The sequence below is a fragment of the Thunnus albacares genome, chromosome 9, assembly GCF_914725855.1.
Source record: "Thunnus albacares chromosome 9, fThuAlb1.1, whole genome shotgun sequence".
NCBI classification, from domain to species: domain Eukaryota; kingdom Metazoa; phylum Chordata; class Actinopteri; order Scombriformes; family Scombridae; genus Thunnus; species Thunnus albacares.
In genome coordinates, this window is record NC_058114.1 from 27,523,910 (window position 1) to 27,541,499 (window position 17,590).

Genomic DNA, 17,590 nt, shown 5'->3' on the forward strand with positions numbered 1-17,590 from the left:
TTCATTTTATGGTAATATGTTGTATCTGTTTACCTTCTCCTGACATGCATTACAGAAAGAACCGCTTTAAAGGGTATGTTTCACATGCATAATTAACAACTGTACAAAGCTTGTGATGAGGCAGAGAAGCAAATTAGTTTTTAAAATAGTTTTTATTTGTAAATGTTAAGATGAATCTAAAGTGTTTCAAATCACTGCCTTGATGGACATGCAGTAAGTTGCAGAACAAGCTGCATTTATAACTCTCAGTTGCATAGATTTATATGTGGAAGCACATGATGTTTTCCATAAGGGGTTGGTCTCTAATCCACTCTGTGTCTTTTGCCCTCTCTGCAGGCGGAATGAACCCATAAGCAGGCCTCACTCCTGGCACTCTACCAAGTTCAACGAAAGCCAATCAGAGACTGCCAAAACACAGTCTCCACCCACGCCAGTCTGGCACACCAGATATGATGCAAGGTAACTCCAGGATCTTGAAGTTTGCTTCTTGACTCTCAATGTTAGATATCAAGCTCTTTTAATGAACAGTTTATCATTATGCTTACAGTGGCTTTTAATTGTAATTTTCCCTTGAGTTGTCATTCTACAACATAAACTTTTCCCTGAAAATCCAAAGGCTTAGTTAGTTAAGTTATTAGTTAAAAATAATGAGGTGGCAACACCTTCATAGCATTGGCTCAGATGGTGAGGATTCATTTTATTGACAATGCTATACCCCTTTATAAAAATAGAATCATGAATTGCAAGAAGTGCATTCATGAAACTAGGTAGAATTAGAGCCCATAATTCATAACTTAATAAACAACAGCGATCTATAAAAAACAGTCTACTTTTGCTGAAGAAAAACAGGTTTTTGTGTGTATTTTCACACTTGGTCCTTTGTTTTAATCTCCAGCTCATCCTCAACTGATCTCTCCTCTGGCTGGGAGCAAACAAACCTGCGCCGAGTGTCCGACCAGTTCAGCTCTCTTGGCAGCATGGACAGTCTAGAACATGTAGCGCACCCATACCCTGCCGGTCAGCTGTCACCTGCCAAGTCCAACAACAGTATGGAGCACCTTGGAGGAGGCAAACGAGACTCTGCCTACAGCTCCTTCTCCACCAGCTCTGGCACACCAGACTACACCCTCTCAAAGAGCAATGCTGCGTCAACAGAGAACATGCTCTATAAAGTCAATCAGTGGGATGCAGGAGGAAAGCACAACAATGGCAGAAACAGCCAGAGTCTGATCGAGGGAGTCAAACAGGATGATAGGCTCACCTACTTTCAGATGCCAGGAGGCTGCGATGGTCCACAGACTGATGACCAGGCTGGCTCTCGCCACTCCACTTCAAGTAGAACCAGCTGTGGACCTGTTTGGCATGTTCCTGAAAAAAAGAAGACCGCCTCCCCCTCTCCTCCCCCACCGCTCCCACCTGCACGCAGTGACAGTTTTGCTGCAACCAAGGTACATGAAAGAGGGCTCATTATAGCTCACCCTGAAGGACCTAATTCACATGTCCCCTCTAAGGTTTCCACTGAAAATTGCCGCAGCCACAACCTATCCCCAAAAAATGACAGCGACAGTTTTTACTCTTCATCTGATAAGTCCAACCACAACCAGTTCAACTCAAACAAGCAGTACTCCCTGTCCAGCTGTGACGTTCGGCAAGGCCAGTCCTCCCATGTTAGCCAGTCCTACCATCAGAGACACCATAGTGACAAAAGCACTTTTTATCCACAACCCTGGGCTACATCCGTACCAAAGCCACAGAACGTAGGTGGTTACGTTTGTAGTATGCAGGAGCTGTCTACTAACGGTTCTCCACAACTCTTTGGTCAGAACCAGAGAAGGAACTTAAGCACCTCCCTGGCTACCACTGCCACTGATCAAAACACTGATAGCAGTGGACATAGCCGATACTACTGTGTCACTACATGCCAGCCCACTCAGCCGAACCCCCAAACCTTGTCAGGAAAACCAGAGGACAGGAAAAGTGCCACAGGCATAGATCTGGCACAGACTGGAAATGAGCGGAACTCACAGTCAGTCACCAAAGCCAAGTATAATCTGCCCCAACAACAGCAGCAACAACACTCCTCGCACAGTAGAGACAGTAACGGATACAGCAAGCACCAAGTTACTACTGTACTAGAAACATCTGTACCTAAAGTCAGTTCTGATGATAGGGGAAGCCAGAGAGGACACAACTCACAAAATGCAGAAGCTCAGTACATGAATTATTCCCCTAGCAGACAGTCTGAACAACGGAGGTCTCTGCCACTGCAACACAGAGAAGTACCCCAAGACATCAGACATCACAGCCAAGTCAGCAACAAGATCTGCCCACAGGCAACCCCCATGCTCCACTCTCTGTCCATGGATGCTGCAGGCCAAGATGAGAAATCAAGAGGCACTGATGAGTCCCTTGAAAGCAAGCAGGTGAGACGCAGCGAGCGTTTTGCCACAACATTAAGAAGTGAAATCCAAATGAGAAGAGCCAAGCTGCAAAAAAGTAAAAGTGCAGCTACCCTCCCTGGTACTGAGGGTGAGACTGAAGAGGATCGGGATGTCTGGAAGTCAACTGAAAGCAACACCCCGACATCTGCAGATAGCCCCTTCACCAACTCCTACAAGGATAATCTGAAGGAAGCACAAGCGAGGGTGCTCAAGGCTACTTCTTTCAGGAGGAAAGACCTGGAGCCTATTTTACTGGAGCACCCTGCGGCTGAGGCCTTACCTACCTACCCATCTTCAGCTCTGGCCCGGAAAGATATTACCCCTCTACCAACTGTGTCAGAGTCTGTAATGAGTAAATCTGGGCCTGTAGGCAGTCAGGTAACTCGCATTGGTGGCCGAAAGCGTTTTCCAGCAGAAAAGAAGGTAAGGTCCTTCTCTGAACCAGACAAAATCCACGAAGTTGGGGTAAAAGAAGAGCTCCCTCGCAATGAAAATACAAGCTCCTCACTTGAGCAACAAAAGCTCTTTAAAGAAAACGGGAAACCAATGTTCCCCAGTCACATGCCCCCTCATAGCTATACCGAGAACCCAGCTGAGGCCAAGGGCCGAGGTCTTGCCTCCACCAGTGAAACAGAGCACACACTGAAAGGGATTAGGAGCAGAGAGTATACTGAGGAGCTCCAGGGAGTCCCATACTCTGCACAGAAACAGTACGTCCTGGACCAGCAAAGACTTGGCACCTTTGCTGAGTATGAGGCGAGGTGGAATATACAGAAGAAACCTCCAGAGACAAAAGCGTCTGGACGGTACCGGTCAGCTGATAACATCCTGGATCCAGGGCCAGAGGAGAGAACTAAAACTGCCTGTTTCCATGAAAGATCCCAATCCTCTCCTTCAGCTGACATCTATGGGCAGGTGAGGGACAAAGTCTGATTTTTAGTCATCTAAAATGATTTGGCCATTACCCTGATTTGTATTCGAAACTTACACATTTTATTGGAATAAGCCAAAATAGGTGAGGTGAGGGGTCTCACTGTAACTTGGTTTTAGTCACTTAGAGTTTGCAATTGTGTCAAAACCTCATGGTGATTTTACATCTTGTTAAGACAAGCACACTGGACGAAGTGAAAGGAACAAAGGAAAGAGCCAAGTCAAATATTAATCCATGTTTGTTCATAGTGACACACCCTCAGCTTAAGGAAGAGGGGGGCATCAACCTGCTGATTTTTTTTTTTTTTGTGCCAGTACAAAACCAGGAAGCTGCAACATAGATTGTAAGAGTAATTAACAAAAGACAAGAGTTTTGACTCCTTGAATGAGTTGGAAGCCTCTTTTCTGTAGATTTTTAGATGTTTCTGCATAACGTAAGATGTGTTTGTTTTATTTTATTTACAGAAGATTCCAGTTCCCACAGTAACGTCTGAGACAGAATATTCCCAGGCGGAGAGTAAACTGTCTGAACCGCCACACAACACAGCCACAGGGTGAGTAAATCTCATTTGATGTAACTTGTCAGCACATCTGTTGCAGTGGGAAACTCTCCGTGTCCACAATACAGTGCAATTATAACCTTTTTAAGTAACATAGTAAAGTTTAAAGAGTGTCAGTGTTGCATTTGATTTGAGGATTGCTTTTTGTGTCATCTTGAGTAATCTCTGGTGTAGTGAAATGGTATTATTATGTGTCATCAGTGGGTAGGGTTGAAACTAAATGCTAGTATTACAATGAACAGTATTCTATTTGACCTTTTTATTAATTATTTTGCTCTTACGCCTGTGTCTTCGTTATTCTGTCAGCATACTTAGTGTGATATCTTAGTGTGTTTCTGCTCATGATCTTGATCAGTCATAGAGGGCAGTAAGTCTGTAGAAGAACAGTGAAGTCTTTATAATCTGTCAAGGCATACCAGTGGCACTGCCTTGGCGCAGCTGTGACAACATAAGCCGTCTCTCTGGCTGTGCTTTGTGTCATTTAGTGGAGGCTTACTTCTGTAGGCGAGGCATCTGACTGTGTCTGTGACAGTGAGGAAGTGTTTCTTCTGCCCTCCACCAGAGTGTAATGGGGAGCCCAGTTCAGGGGGCCAGCCTGAAGGCATGAAATTATCATCAATAAGATCTGTTACTTTGCACAATTGGAGTTTTATGGTAATGTGGGTCAGCCGGTCCACCACTTTGGTCAAGACTGATATATCTCTACAACATTGGATGAATTGTCATAAAGGTTTGTAAAGACATTCAGGCCCCCATCAGGATGAATTGTAATCAGCATCTTTAGGTCAAAATTTCACTTTGTCAAATTCTTCGGTTTATGGCCAAATACCTGTAAAACTTACATTCCCGCCCTTATACTGGTTAAACATTAACTTGCTAGCATTGTCATTATGAGCATGTTAGCATGCTGACATTAGCATTTAGCTAAAAGCACCACTGTGCCAAGATACAACCTCAGAGCTGCTAGCATGGCTGCAGGCTCTTGCTTTGCCTTTGACATCTGAAAAAAAAGAATAATGCGGAATTCTGCTGTTTTTTTGTTTTTTTTTTCTTCAAATAATTAGATGTAGGCTAAAGAGAATATAGTGTCTCAGTAAGAGGGTTTCACCAGCTAAATGCAGACTAACTTGTAATCATGACTTGTATGAGATAATTCTTTTTTGTAGTCATTGTTGAAATAGTGTGGAAATATTAACTCCAGCTCTGTTTGGAGTTGTATTTATGCGACTGAGAGTTTAAATCATCCAAACAATAATATGAAGCGGTCTGTATATATAAAATGGTTCGGTCATAGTGGATCAAACCTGCCTCCTCAGTAACTGTTTGTTTTGTGGGCAGGGTGAAGCATTCATGATTTCATGTTACCTTTTGATCACCCAGCATTAACTCCTGTCTTATGAAGACAGTGAAATATAATTGTTTTGTGTTAATTTGACCAATCTTTTTTTTTTATTCTGTCTGTTTTGTGAGTCTACCAACTTTATGAAAGTATAATACTAAATTGCTGGGGTTCCCCTTTTAATGGAGATGAGTTTAATGCTTTGTAATAGAGGTATTACCTGATCTATACATTGAGAGGAATTATTTTCCAGTGCCAGCGTTTTGAAAATGCCAACTCTTTGATAACCAGTTTAAAAAAAAACATGATTGTCTTTTACTCCAGTTATTTAGAATGAGTCATGGAGTCAGTATTGTGACATAGTCAAGATGACTTCATGGATTTACAACCAGTTATTCGGGAGGCTTTATGCAGTATCTAAGCTCCCACAGGTGAAACTCATTGACGGGTATAGAGTATCTGGTCTTGAGCAACCTCATTGTACCAGCCACGCCATATGACACTCTACGTTTGCATTACAACAACAGTGTAGCGGATGTTATTGTCATTGAAAAGTCTGGGAGATGAGCTTAGTGAGGCATGCTCCACCCAGATATTGTCATTGATACAGGCGTAAAGAGACACCAACAGGTGGCTTCTGTCACAGAGAGCTAGCAGACAGACGACACACTCACTTTTACTTCTACTCTATGGAAATGACAGGGTTAAAGCTTCACTTGGGGTGAGTAGGAACATTAACTTGTCGCAGCTTGTAAGAATTCCAATTGGGAGGTTTGAACGATGGCGTCTGTCTGTCCACAAGTCACCACACTGTATCTTGTGACTGCAGGATCAATACAATTTTGTCTTAATGTTCTCCGAGTACTCCTAATTGAATTTGTTTCGGAGGACTTGCATGCATGGAAATGTAATCTGTGTGCATGAAACCAGGCTGAAGCAGGTTTGCATGCTTTTACCATTTACAGTCTGGATGGCTCATTTAATGACAGCATGCCACTGTGTTGTATGGTTAAACTATGCTAAAGGAGACACAACATCATTTCAACTCCTTTAGGCCTCCAATGATGTCTGACTTTACCTACAAAGAGTTAAAACTGTAAATGGGAATCAGGCAGGAAAAAGTGATTCGGTCTTGCTTCTTTGCACTGGAGGATTATTTATTCCTCTATGCAGACTTGTGGGAACTGAAATATGCCTCTTCAGGCTGCCAGCTGAACAGTTACCAGGGAGGAGACTCGCAGAAGAGAGGGAGACATGTGTCTTGTCATGCTGGCACAGTCCTAATCATAGTGGCTGCTGGAACAAGGCCTCTGCCACAGTGTATTATTTGATTGAGCTGCAGATGATAGTCCATGCTGCCTCGCTGTGTTATTAAAAGCTTTCTATTGTGTTTCTCAGGTTCTCTGACAGAGGGCCCGGTGACTGTAAAGTGAGAGAAAAGCCTGTGGAGTTTGAGCGTTACTCAGCGCCACCCCCTCCGCCCATGACAGGAACCAACCCTGACTGCAGACATAGAGCTGCTCCAGCCACTGTGAACCACAGACCCACATCTATCTCTCATAGTCTACCAGAGTCTGCCCTCCCTCAGCCTGAAGACCACAGCCACACTGAGCCACCATCTGGACCAAGGAGGAAACCCTCTGTGCTGGAGAAGCCTCCCCCACCCAGATGCCCAGACTCCCACGAGTCCTTCGCCAGTTCCCAGAGTGAAATCTTCACCCACCGCTCTCCCAACAGTGATTCTAACACCGCCTTTGTCCCCACCCACTCTCCAAAGGGAGATTCTGAGCACGGCAAAGGACTTGTGGACAAAGGACAAGGGGCAGTGCATCAGCTATCAACATCCAATCCTCAGCCTGCCTCTTCTCCCCCAGCTTCCTCCTACAGACCTTCAGGGCTGGCCACTATGGAGGGGCAGCGCTCTCCATCGCCACAGTTTTCCCCACAGAGACTCAGCGACAAGCCTCCTGTCTCTCTTCAGGATGAAGACTCAAACAGGTAATCTTAACTTTTTCATCTCATGGGAAAGAAAATGAAAGTTTTCATTCAGGAGCCAAACGAGTGCAAATATCGCTGCGAATGTTAAACCACTGCTCAGTGTAGTCAGAACTTCTACTCATTGTGTCTTTTATGCTACATGTACAAAGGAGCTTATTGAGAGTCAACATGTGAGTGCTATCAAGCCACAGTAAATTAGAGGGATTCTCCGCATTTCTATAAAAGCCACAGGCGGTTGAGGCGCAATTCAGCTAAATGCAGAAAATGTGAAGTGTAGTCTAAAGCCCTTCTCTTAAAGCTGTTTGTTCATCTTCTTGATTCTACAACTAATTGATATCATCTGTAGTGAATTTATGACTGTACAGTCCGATTATTACAGCTAGCAGAAACCAGAGTGGTGGGAGGAGTCCAGGAGTCTTGGATATTCCAGCAATACTGGGCATGGAAAAAATCTCAGTTGCCATCACGCAATGAAACTTTAAATCAGCATATGGCTGGAATAACAGCAAAAACAGTTCTTCTCCCCCTTTCACAGGAAGATTCAAGGAGACTCTTTCTATAAGACTGTTTTCTCTCTTTGCTTATATTTCAGGATGGAACATGTGATAGAAAACCAAAATACCGCAGTGAAGAAAGTACCCATCAGGATTGTGCACTCAGAGGGAGTCGCAGAGAAGGAGAATTGTCCGTTTTTACGGCACACTGACTCCCCTGTTGCTGAGGCTGAGAGTCCTGATGTAACCAGGCTCGGCAGCCTGGGCAGCAGCGCTTTTACTCGGCAGAGAGAGCCGGACAGCATGCCGGCTGTGCAGACAGACCCGAAGCCCTCAAGAGACCCATACATGACCACTGTTAAAGATCACGTCACCTCCAACAGTCAGCAGCCACCACAGCCCACAGAGGAGCCCGGCGTAACCATAGGACTGTCTGAGGACCAGAAGAGAGAGGAGCTGGCCAGAGACATCATGGGGAAGGATAAGTCACTAGCTGACATTCTGGACCAGAGCAAGATGAAGACCACCATGGACTTGATGGAGGGCATCTTCCCTCAGGGGGAGCAGCTGCTAGAAGGAGCTCACCAGCGCAGGAAGGTGCCAGCGAAACAGACCGTCACCCGGCCTGCCGAGGAAAGGTCAGCCTCTATCTTTAGCTTCCATACTAGACCTGAGAGGAACCCTGCAGCTTATATCAGTGATTTACTAGCGGTGTTGACATTTTTATTACATTGTTGAAGACACATTTAGTTTTTACCTTTGCTCACCTTACCTTGTTGGACCTTTTTAGAGTGTTTTTACTCTCAGCATACTCAGTTCATTTGACATGTACAAACAAAATTCACTCCTGAAAAAAGCTTTACAGCTTTACATTTATTCAACTATGTGTGTTGGAGATATGAGGTGAAACTATATTATATTCATGACTTGCACATCCTGGAAAAAATATAGACTTGAATCACTGTGACGTCTCGCTAACAGGAACAGTCACTTCTGGATAGACAACTGGCAGTTGATTTGAATTGCGGAGACTGGTTTATTTCTGTTGTCATTTTCAGCCATAACTGTAACATTTAAAGATATATAGTTAAACACAGTGGTCCGACCTAGCTGACGTTTCTGCTTTGACAAACCAAATCTACCCAACAGCAACATCTCACCGCCAGTCAGACTAACTGGTGGCTGCCTTTGTCACAGTGGGAAGCCACCTTACCACTGCTTTACTCATTTATACTTATTTAGATACACTTCTTTGTTTACTTCTTTACTTGCTTAAACTGACATTTATTTTTTCTCTGCGTCTCTGTTCCAAGCTTGATTCACCAAACCTTTCTAACCGCACAAACTTGTTGATGTTTCAACTTGATGAATGCCACCTGTTCATGAGTAGGTGCATGTTTGTGAGATTTGATCACTAGCATAGTCTGTTCTGCCACTGACAAAATTGTCACCCAAGAGTAAAAAAAGAAGAAACATAATGTTGAGCTTAAAGTTCTGCTGTCAGAAATCAGCAGACAAAAACATAACAAATTTAGTTGTGTCAGTAGTCATATTAGAGGACCCCAAAACAATATTAATAGAGCTACCAACCATATGTCATCAGATCTGCTCTGTATTGTGAGGAAAAGAGGGAATGGTTTGACATCTTTCTAAAGCAAAGCAGTCCATGAATTAGATGGCAGGAGGTCAAAGGGACGTGACTTTCATGGGGAGGAACCAGAGAATATTATACAGTGAGTGATGTTACACTGTTGAGTACAACAAAGGACGTTCACCGTGGTTAAAGACCCCGAGGCAACTGTTGTACTGAGAAAATGTTTCCAACAGCTGATGAACTGTATATGTTGCAATAAATATGCCAATAATATCAAAATAAATAAATAAATAAAAAAGAAATCAAATGCTGTCAAACCTTTCAGGAAATAAGCACACAACGACGATGATGATGATGATGATTTGGTCAACGGAATATTAATTTAGCATGAGGTCTGTTTTAGTTATTTTATTTTAGTTGATGTCAGTAACACATTAAACTCCAGATTCTTCCAGATGAAGGCAATTCTTAAGTCAAACAAGTGTTTTTTCCACTGTGGAGAAAGGCAGATTATCTCTACATGACTCATTCAAAAGGTCTGGATCATTTGTGAAAAAGCTTTAAATTCTTAATAAGAGAAAATTGGTGAATGCAACAAGTTCTCTTGCTTGAGGTCCAGTGGTTCTTTTGACAAGATTACACTTTATTTCTGTTTGGTTTCTTCACTAATATGAGAAACGTTTTTTGTTATTTGTATCTCAGGGAAAAGGAGGACAGCATGGCGGCCGCTGTCACCATGGTGACCAGCTCTACATATTACAGCACTTCTGCTCCCAAAGCTGAGCTCCTCATCAAGATGAAGGACATGCAAGAGCAGGAGGAGGAGAAGGACTCTGAAGACGAACTGGACATTGATTTGGCCAACAAGAAGGTACCCTAGACTTAGAGCCCATTGATCTTTAGAATTCATATGATAACAAAACTAGGAAGTGCTCGTTCTCGAAAGAACTAAAAAGTAAAACTAAAAGGGAAATCTTGGAGTGAAGATTTGATAAAAACCTCCTCCATTTAAGCCTGAGAGCTTTTGTTTTCACCCACCTTCTGCAAAAATCTTAATTCATGTAGGATCACAGTTTATTATACGTCTTCCCCTTAATAAGACTGATTATATTTTCATACTCATTTGCAGCAAGAGCTGATTGACAGCCTTAGCAAGAAGCTCCAGGTGTTGCGGGAAGCCAGGGAGAGTCTTCAGGAGGACGTCCTGGACAACAACGCTCTGGGAGACGAGGTGGAGGCCAGAGTCCAGCAGGTCTGCAAACCCAACGAGCTGGATAAGTTCAGGATGTTTGTCGGGGACCTGGACAAGGTGGTAAGCCTGCTGCTGTCCCTGTCAGGCCGTCTGGCCAGAGTGGAGAACGCCCTCAACAGTCTGGAGGAGGATGCTACTCCTGAGGAGAGGGTGAGTAAATGTAAACCTAACAGATAGCTAGTAAACAGTCCTTTAATGTTTGCTCACTCCAGCAGAGAAAACTTTGTATATCTTCTCAAATCCTGATGTTTTGTTTTGTTTGTTTTTTATTCTCCAGCGTACATTGATTGAGAAGAGAAAGTTGTTGATCCGACAGCATGAGGATGCGAAGGAGCTGAAGGAGAACCTGGACCGCCGGGAGCGTGTGGTTTTTGATATTCTTGCCAACTACCTGCAGGAGGACAGCCTTACAGACTACGAGCACTTTGTCAAGATGAAGTCTGCGCTCATCATTGAGCAGCGCAAGCTCGAGGACAAAATCAAACTGGGCGAGGAGCAGCTCAAGTGTCTGATGGACAGTCTGCCGATAGAACAAAGGTTGTCCTTTTGAAGAAGCTGCATGCTGTTTGTGTTTGAAACAGCCCAAACTCTTGAATGATTAAGGCTAGTTATTGTGCTAGTTGCAGTTGAGCCCTGTGTCCAGCAGAGGGAGACAGAGATGAGAATCTAGAGACAAATGGCCTGTTTGGATCCATGAAGACTGTTGAACTTTTTGTCATTTTTCACTTCAGTGTCACACAGAGCCGAGCACGTCCTACTACTTCACATCTTCTACACCGGACTGACAGTATCCAGAAGTAACTCCTCTGTGAAAGATGCTGCTTTTCCTGGCATCAAACAACCACTGTATCTAATGTCTTTAATGCCATTTTTTGCTTTGTTTTTATTTTAATGTTTTGTTTTTTTTTTTTTTAGTAATTTATTGTAGCCGTTTGAATCCGTGCAGGAGGGGACAGTATTTTATCTTCAACTGATTTGAGCTGCCATGCTACCTGATGTGTGTTAAAACGCTGAGCAACTAGGAGTATTTATCATGTTTTTATGTTTAAACAATTTCACACTCTGAAACCCTGTTCACGTTTCACATCATTTGAAAATCTGGCCAAATATTTCAGCAAATACGAGGCTGTTTTGGTTAACATTAATGTATGAACTAGTGGCCTTTTACAAAGACTTTTGTGTCCTTGCTTTTATCACTGAAGAAGCTTTTTTTCTTCTGCATTAAACTTAACTGTGATAAATGTGAGGTGAAGTTGGAAGGTTGTAGAGAAGAGTGTGCAGATTCTGGTCATTTTTAAGAGCACTTGTTCAACTTCTCTACACAGAAGAAGCACTTCACATTCAGACTTTTGGCTCAAGTGAAATCCACATTTGAAGTGCCTGGGAGTCACCCATGTCACTGCAAACACTGTCCGCTCTTTAATCCACTTTTGCCAGTTCTGTTCTGTTTTATTCACTCACAGCCAGAACATCTTATTTAGATTATGACGTGGCCACATATAAGTTGACCAAGTGTTGTTGTGTTTTGTATAGGGGTCTCATTACTTTACTGTGTATTGTTACTCACGGTGAAGATGTCGAATGCATAGTTACCACAGTCGTTACTTGACTTCTAGTTTAATTTCAACACTAAAAAATTGTTCAGGTTGATCATTTTGCAACCAAAAATGGAAGAAAAATCATTCCAAAGCATTTTGACCAGCTTGAACGTCAGTCTTATCAAATGTTTAAATTCCAGACTTTAGGGATTAAATCTGTCTCCCAAATGTAAAGCCTGTTTGTTCTGCACATTTGAATATGTTACAGTTTTACACGCTTCATGCACTGCTACAGCCTGACTCTTAACACTTTATCAGCTGTGCTACTTTATATCAAATAAAGAGTCTGCTGAAAACAGGCAGTGGTGTCTGATTGATTTCTTTCTGGTGATCAGCTCATTCTGAAGTGTCATTCATTAACTACAACACTCCCTCCTCTCTACTGATAGTGTGGAAGATAAAGACTTTGACATGACGAGGAATATCTTTACAGCCAGCCCTCCTGTAAAGTAGCTTAAGCAAAATGCAGACTATCAAGTTGTTTCAGCATCTGTGGAAGTATTCAGTTTATACTGAGGAGAAACAAAACTGAACTTGATCATCGAGGTGAGTAAAAAGGATAAAATGTGTTAGCGGATTGCTTTATTTCCTCACTTACCTGGAAATATTTAAACGGACAATCATTAACCACATCAGTGCTCAAACTAACTACCTGCAGCTACTCAAAAACAAGCTTTCAATCCAACTCAACAGCAACTAAAGAGATTTATTCTATTTCTAACTGATGAACAATTGAATTTTCATCTTGTTGAATGTTTTTTCCAAAACTTCAAAAGGTGATTCTTCACCGTAATGATTTGTAGATGTAATGTACTGTGTACAATAGATAATTTAGGAGAAACTTATGTATGATAGCTGCAATATTCAGATCACTCAGAGTCTATGATGTCTGACAACTTTGTGTAACAGAGAAAAAGAAAAGCATGGATTAAAAGCAGATTTTGTGTGAAAAATGGAAGCATTTGAAAAACGATCTTTCCGTCGTCCAAGTTTCTCTTCCACTGTAATAATCAGGATATTTATTGATGTAATGTTATCCATCTATCCTTCTATTAATCTAGTTGAAGATTCTTACAGTATATGTACAACTTACCTTTACTTGCTGAGTATTTCAGAATGTACATGCACTGAATATTTCAAGATAAGATGAGTGTATAAGAATCTTATTATTGTTATTGTAAATATGCAGGTAAACATCAGTAAATGTACAGTACTATATATGAATATATATATACTGGTTAATGTAGCGCATGTGCTGTGACGATAACAGGCCTTTTTCACAGAGAACGTTTTAACTTGTCACAGCAGAGAAAACACAGGTGTTACTAATAACATTAACGAGGGCTCTGTTCTTTTCAAGTGTCTCAGTAAATCATGACAGTGTGACAGTGAGCCAGCATGTGTAACACCAGGACCCTGAGACTGAAGCAGTTAAATAGAATTCAGCCATCATTAATTTTATTATCTACACTTGTGCTTTTTCCTACTGTGACATGTTAAAATGTCCTCTGTGAAAAAGGCCTGATATCCTCACAAAAAAAGAACATGATCCACACTAACCACCAGTAAAAATGTTTTGTTTTCATGTCTGTTTTTCACACAATATCAGCATTTTACTCACACATTTTATTTACCTGCTGCAGTTAATACTCTTTAAAGGGTCAGTTCACATTTTATGCATTTCTTCAGTAGGAAGTTGTTCCAATGACAATTGCTGACAGTGGATTATCACAGACCTCACTGTCAAGGTCTGTGATGTGTCTGTCAAGAGGGGGGGTTGTTTGATTTATTGTTTTATTGCATACAACAATGTAAAGATATAAGTTACAGCACTCCTAAACCTGATTTGAACTTGTGATTGAGAAGAGGAAAAGAAAAACCAAATGTGTCAGGAAAAATAATAATAATAATAAAAAATATTTAATTTAAATGTGTAATTTAAAAAATATATATTTTAGTGAACTGACCCTTTAAAGGGTCTCTCTGAGGTGAATCCCAGCATACATTTGGCACAAACCACTGATCCCCATAGACCCCCCATCCCCATCTCATAATGTCTCCAGTGTATTGTGATCAGTACACTGTGTTTACAGATCTGAGCGTAAACCAGGATGTAAATGCGGATCTATGAAACACACAGTGAGCTTCTGAGTTTGAGCTTCTGTAACACAGCTGAATATTTTTGTATTCAGCAGGAGTGATGGATGTGAACTCAACAACGTGTGACTCAGAGATCTGTCTCTCAGAGCATTAGCAGTGACACGGGGCAGGATGATGTACCTGGCTCACACAGCCCACTGGCAGTTCCTCAGCCTGCTGGCAGGAGTCCTGGCATGGATCCTCATCATGACCACGACTGGCATGAATGAGTGGCGTCTGTGGCACGTGGCCGACATGTCTGTCATCACCTCGGGCGTGGCCTGGGTGGGTATCTGGAGGGTGTGTTTCTACAGCCACGCCCTTCCCAAAATAGAGAACTGTCAGAGCATCAGCATCTCGGACCCCTTTGTTCCGGCAGAGATCCCTGTGGCTCAGGTACTGATGCTGCTGGCGGTGATCTGCGGCATGGCGGGGAACATCAGTGCTGCAGTAGCCATGAGGATCGCTTACTTCTCTGTGCAGAATCGTAGGAACATCCGGCTGGTCTTCGTGCTGGCAGGGACCCTGTATGTGCTCACAGGGACGATCTGCTTGGTGCCGCTGGCGTGGAACATGAACTCTGTGCTGAACAACAGCACCATAGACTTTACTCCAGAGTTCTACCTCCCCACAGCTCCCGTCAAGCAGCAAGTGGGCACGGCCATCGGAGTGGGCATCTTTGCCTCCATCCTGATCATCATCAGCGGGCTGGTTTTTCTCTGCTACCAGTACGTCTGGGAGACCCTGAGGTCAGAGGCCCCCAGAGGCACCAGGGACCCATTCAGTGGAGCCCTGTCACAGAAATTTGAGTTGCCAAACGGAGAAAGCCGGGGCATAGATAATCCTGCCTTCTACATCGAGGAAGTCTCATGATAGCAAAACACAACGGCAAGAACAACTTATTGACTTAAAATCTCAGATTTTCATTATTTTCATCCATAGAAAAGTGACTCGTTCAGATGTCAGAGTGAAAAGTCACATTTAGAACTCAGTGCTGCAGAGTCAAAACATCTGTTGTTGACCTTGGGACCTTTGAGTTTATATGGCAGAACAATTGTCATCATGTTATATTACCTGAAACACTGTGTACATTGATCCAGGATGCCACAGGAAAAAACATTATCCAGAACAACAGTCATTGTCACTGGACCACAATCTGAAAAATAAAAAGTGATTTAAATTACTAGTACTTAAAAAAACGTGAAGATTCTTATTTAATAATCTTATTCACATTTGAAAAAGCATTGATTGATTTGAGTCTATTGCAATATCAAAACCCTGACATGTCCTCCACATGACAAAAAAACCCATGACTGGTACATAAAACTTGGTTGGAGAGTTTACAATTGCATCTAGAGCACAAATGAAGACCATTCCTTCATTTAATCATAAAATTTAAGTTTATGAACTTTAAATCTCAGTTTAAGGGGTTACATCTTACATCATTTCTGGATGGGATCTTTAAGTTGATATGGTGAACATGTTAGCAAACAGTTGCTAATTTACAATTCCAGCAAATATGGAGCAACATTAGCTTTGATTTGGAGTCGTGTTTCTGGTCACCTGGCAAATGTAATCCCAATATTCAATCACCTTTTGCCTTTAACTGAGTTCTGATGCAGCCAACAGTGAGAATCAGAGTTTTACATTTCAAGCTCTGACAGACTCACTGTTCACTTTAAATTTCAACCACAGCTGCCAGTGGAACTGTCAACCAAAACAGTAAAGTTGCAGGTCGTAAAACCACAAGAGCGAGCTGAGATATGTTATAAATTGCAGTGTGGTGTGATTGCAAGCACCTTTCACATACAAGTAATCATATGAATCACTGGTGATATAAAAAATATTGGTTTTATCCATTTAAATAATGGACTTTATGATATGGGTCCCTTCAGTCAAGTTCCTCATTAAATGTAGAGATAACAGCATGCCAGCTGGATTCTATATTAACTTTATTGTTCCTGTTAAATGAACACAGATATATTGGACTGAAGCTGCCAGAGGTCAAAGACAGATATTGTCATAAACTTTATCTCTCCAGTCATTATCTCTCCAACAGAGCAGTCTGAAAGAGAGACCTGAGCGTTCCTGTAGTGACTCAGCATAATTGCCACACAGGCCGGGGGAGGTGACATGACATGCCAAGGTGTGGGCTCCTAACGGGCCTCATGTGAGGAGGGATCTGAGCAGGTCAGGTTGGAGTGGGGGCCCTGCTCATGTGACCTGGGTAGGAGGCTGACGAGAGCAGGCATGTGAGTATGGAGAGGGGGCCGCCTCACAGTAGTGATTGTTGCCAGGGAAGGCACACACACACACGCACACACACACACACAGTGCACCTCTCTGGAGGCGGGTAGCTGCAATAGAACAAAAGGCCCTCTTCAGCTGAGCACTGCTCTCTGTCAAAAACACAAGTCCCACAAGTGGATGAATGGTAGACCTGCTCAGACCACTTCAGGAAGGTGGTGAGGAGTATTATCACGGACACACAAAAACTGCCTATTTGGTGTCAGTAATCTAAAACAGGAGAACCACTGATTGAATATAACTAAATGTTATGGGGAAACATTCCTCCAGATAAGAAATTTGGGAAAAATATTTAGATAATTTATCTTCCATCTCCTCTCTTGTCTGAACTCCTTCCCACTACACTTGCACATTCCCCTCTGTAGATAAGTCTGACATAATACCCTGAGCTGGTTATGTTTTATCTTATCTGTTATGCTAACTCATCATCTCTATCAGCTATAATGGAGGGGGTGAAGGTTTTAAGATAGAAAGGTGATCAGTAACATGAAAAAGCGTCAGGATGTGTTGCCAAAAGCCAACAGCAGGTTCACAAAGATGGCGTTTTAGTTCAGCTGATGACGTTTTAATTACAGTTTACTCAAAGCTGCAGGAAGATGAACTTCCTCTGAAATTTCCGCAAATATTCCCAGTGATCAATATCAGATAAAAGTTATTACAGACAGTGCTATCAAAGTTACTTTTGAGGTGCTTGAACTGGAGTATTTCTGTTTTTGTGCTACTTACCCAAATATTATAAATACCCAAATACCCAAAATATAAAGGTTACTGTTCTTCAACCCTTCATTTGAAAGACAACTCTTTAAATTTTACAACCAAAAAGTCAGAGTGGGACAGTGTCATTTAACAGGTTAATTTAATTAATTGTTTGAGGCCCATGGAGATAAAAATGATCCAATATTCCACAAAAAAGCAAATATTTGAAAAGACTTCAAAAC

At 42.3% G+C, this 17,590-nt stretch overlaps 2 protein-coding genes across 3 annotated transcripts in view; both read left to right on the forward strand.

Annotated features, from left to right (window-relative positions):
- shroom2a (shroom family member 2a) overlaps nt 1-12,505 on the forward strand; it is a 36,196-nt gene extending 23,691 nt beyond the window's left edge. For both annotated transcript variants that reach the window (XM_044361957.1, XM_044361958.1), the window contains 8 exons: nt 337-459; nt 896-3,356; nt 3,837-3,925; nt 6,669-7,268; nt 7,861-8,400; nt 10,059-10,227; nt 10,486-10,758; nt 10,886-12,505. In XM_044361957.1, the coding sequence (XP_044217892.1) occupies nt 337-459; nt 896-3,356; nt 3,837-3,925; nt 6,669-7,268; nt 7,861-8,400; nt 10,059-10,227; nt 10,486-10,758; nt 10,886-11,158 (4,528 nt within the window). In that variant the 3' untranslated portion in view covers nt 11,159-12,505. The remainder of the gene's footprint in view (nt 1-336; nt 460-895; nt 3,357-3,836; nt 3,926-6,668; nt 7,269-7,860; nt 8,401-10,058; nt 10,228-10,485; nt 10,759-10,885) is intronic.
- A 79-nt stretch (nt 12,506-12,584) lies between these two features.
- Nucleotides 12,585-15,519, forward strand: cldn34a (claudin 34a). The gene is made up of 2 exons (XM_044361968.1): nt 12,585-12,752; nt 14,399-15,519. The coding sequence occupies exon 2, from the start codon at nt 14,478-14,480 to the stop codon at nt 15,216-15,218; it is 741 nt and encodes a 246-aa protein (XP_044217903.1). The 5' UTR covers nt 12,585-12,752; nt 14,399-14,477; the 3' UTR covers nt 15,219-15,519.
- The last annotated feature ends 2,071 nt before the right edge of the window (nt 15,520-17,590 follow it).

What these genes read in the sequence shown, in the direction of transcription:
- cldn34a (XM_044361968.1), top strand. Translation starts at nt 14,478, where the DNA reads ATGATGTACCTGGCTCACACAGCCCACTGGCAGTTCCTCAGCCTGCTG.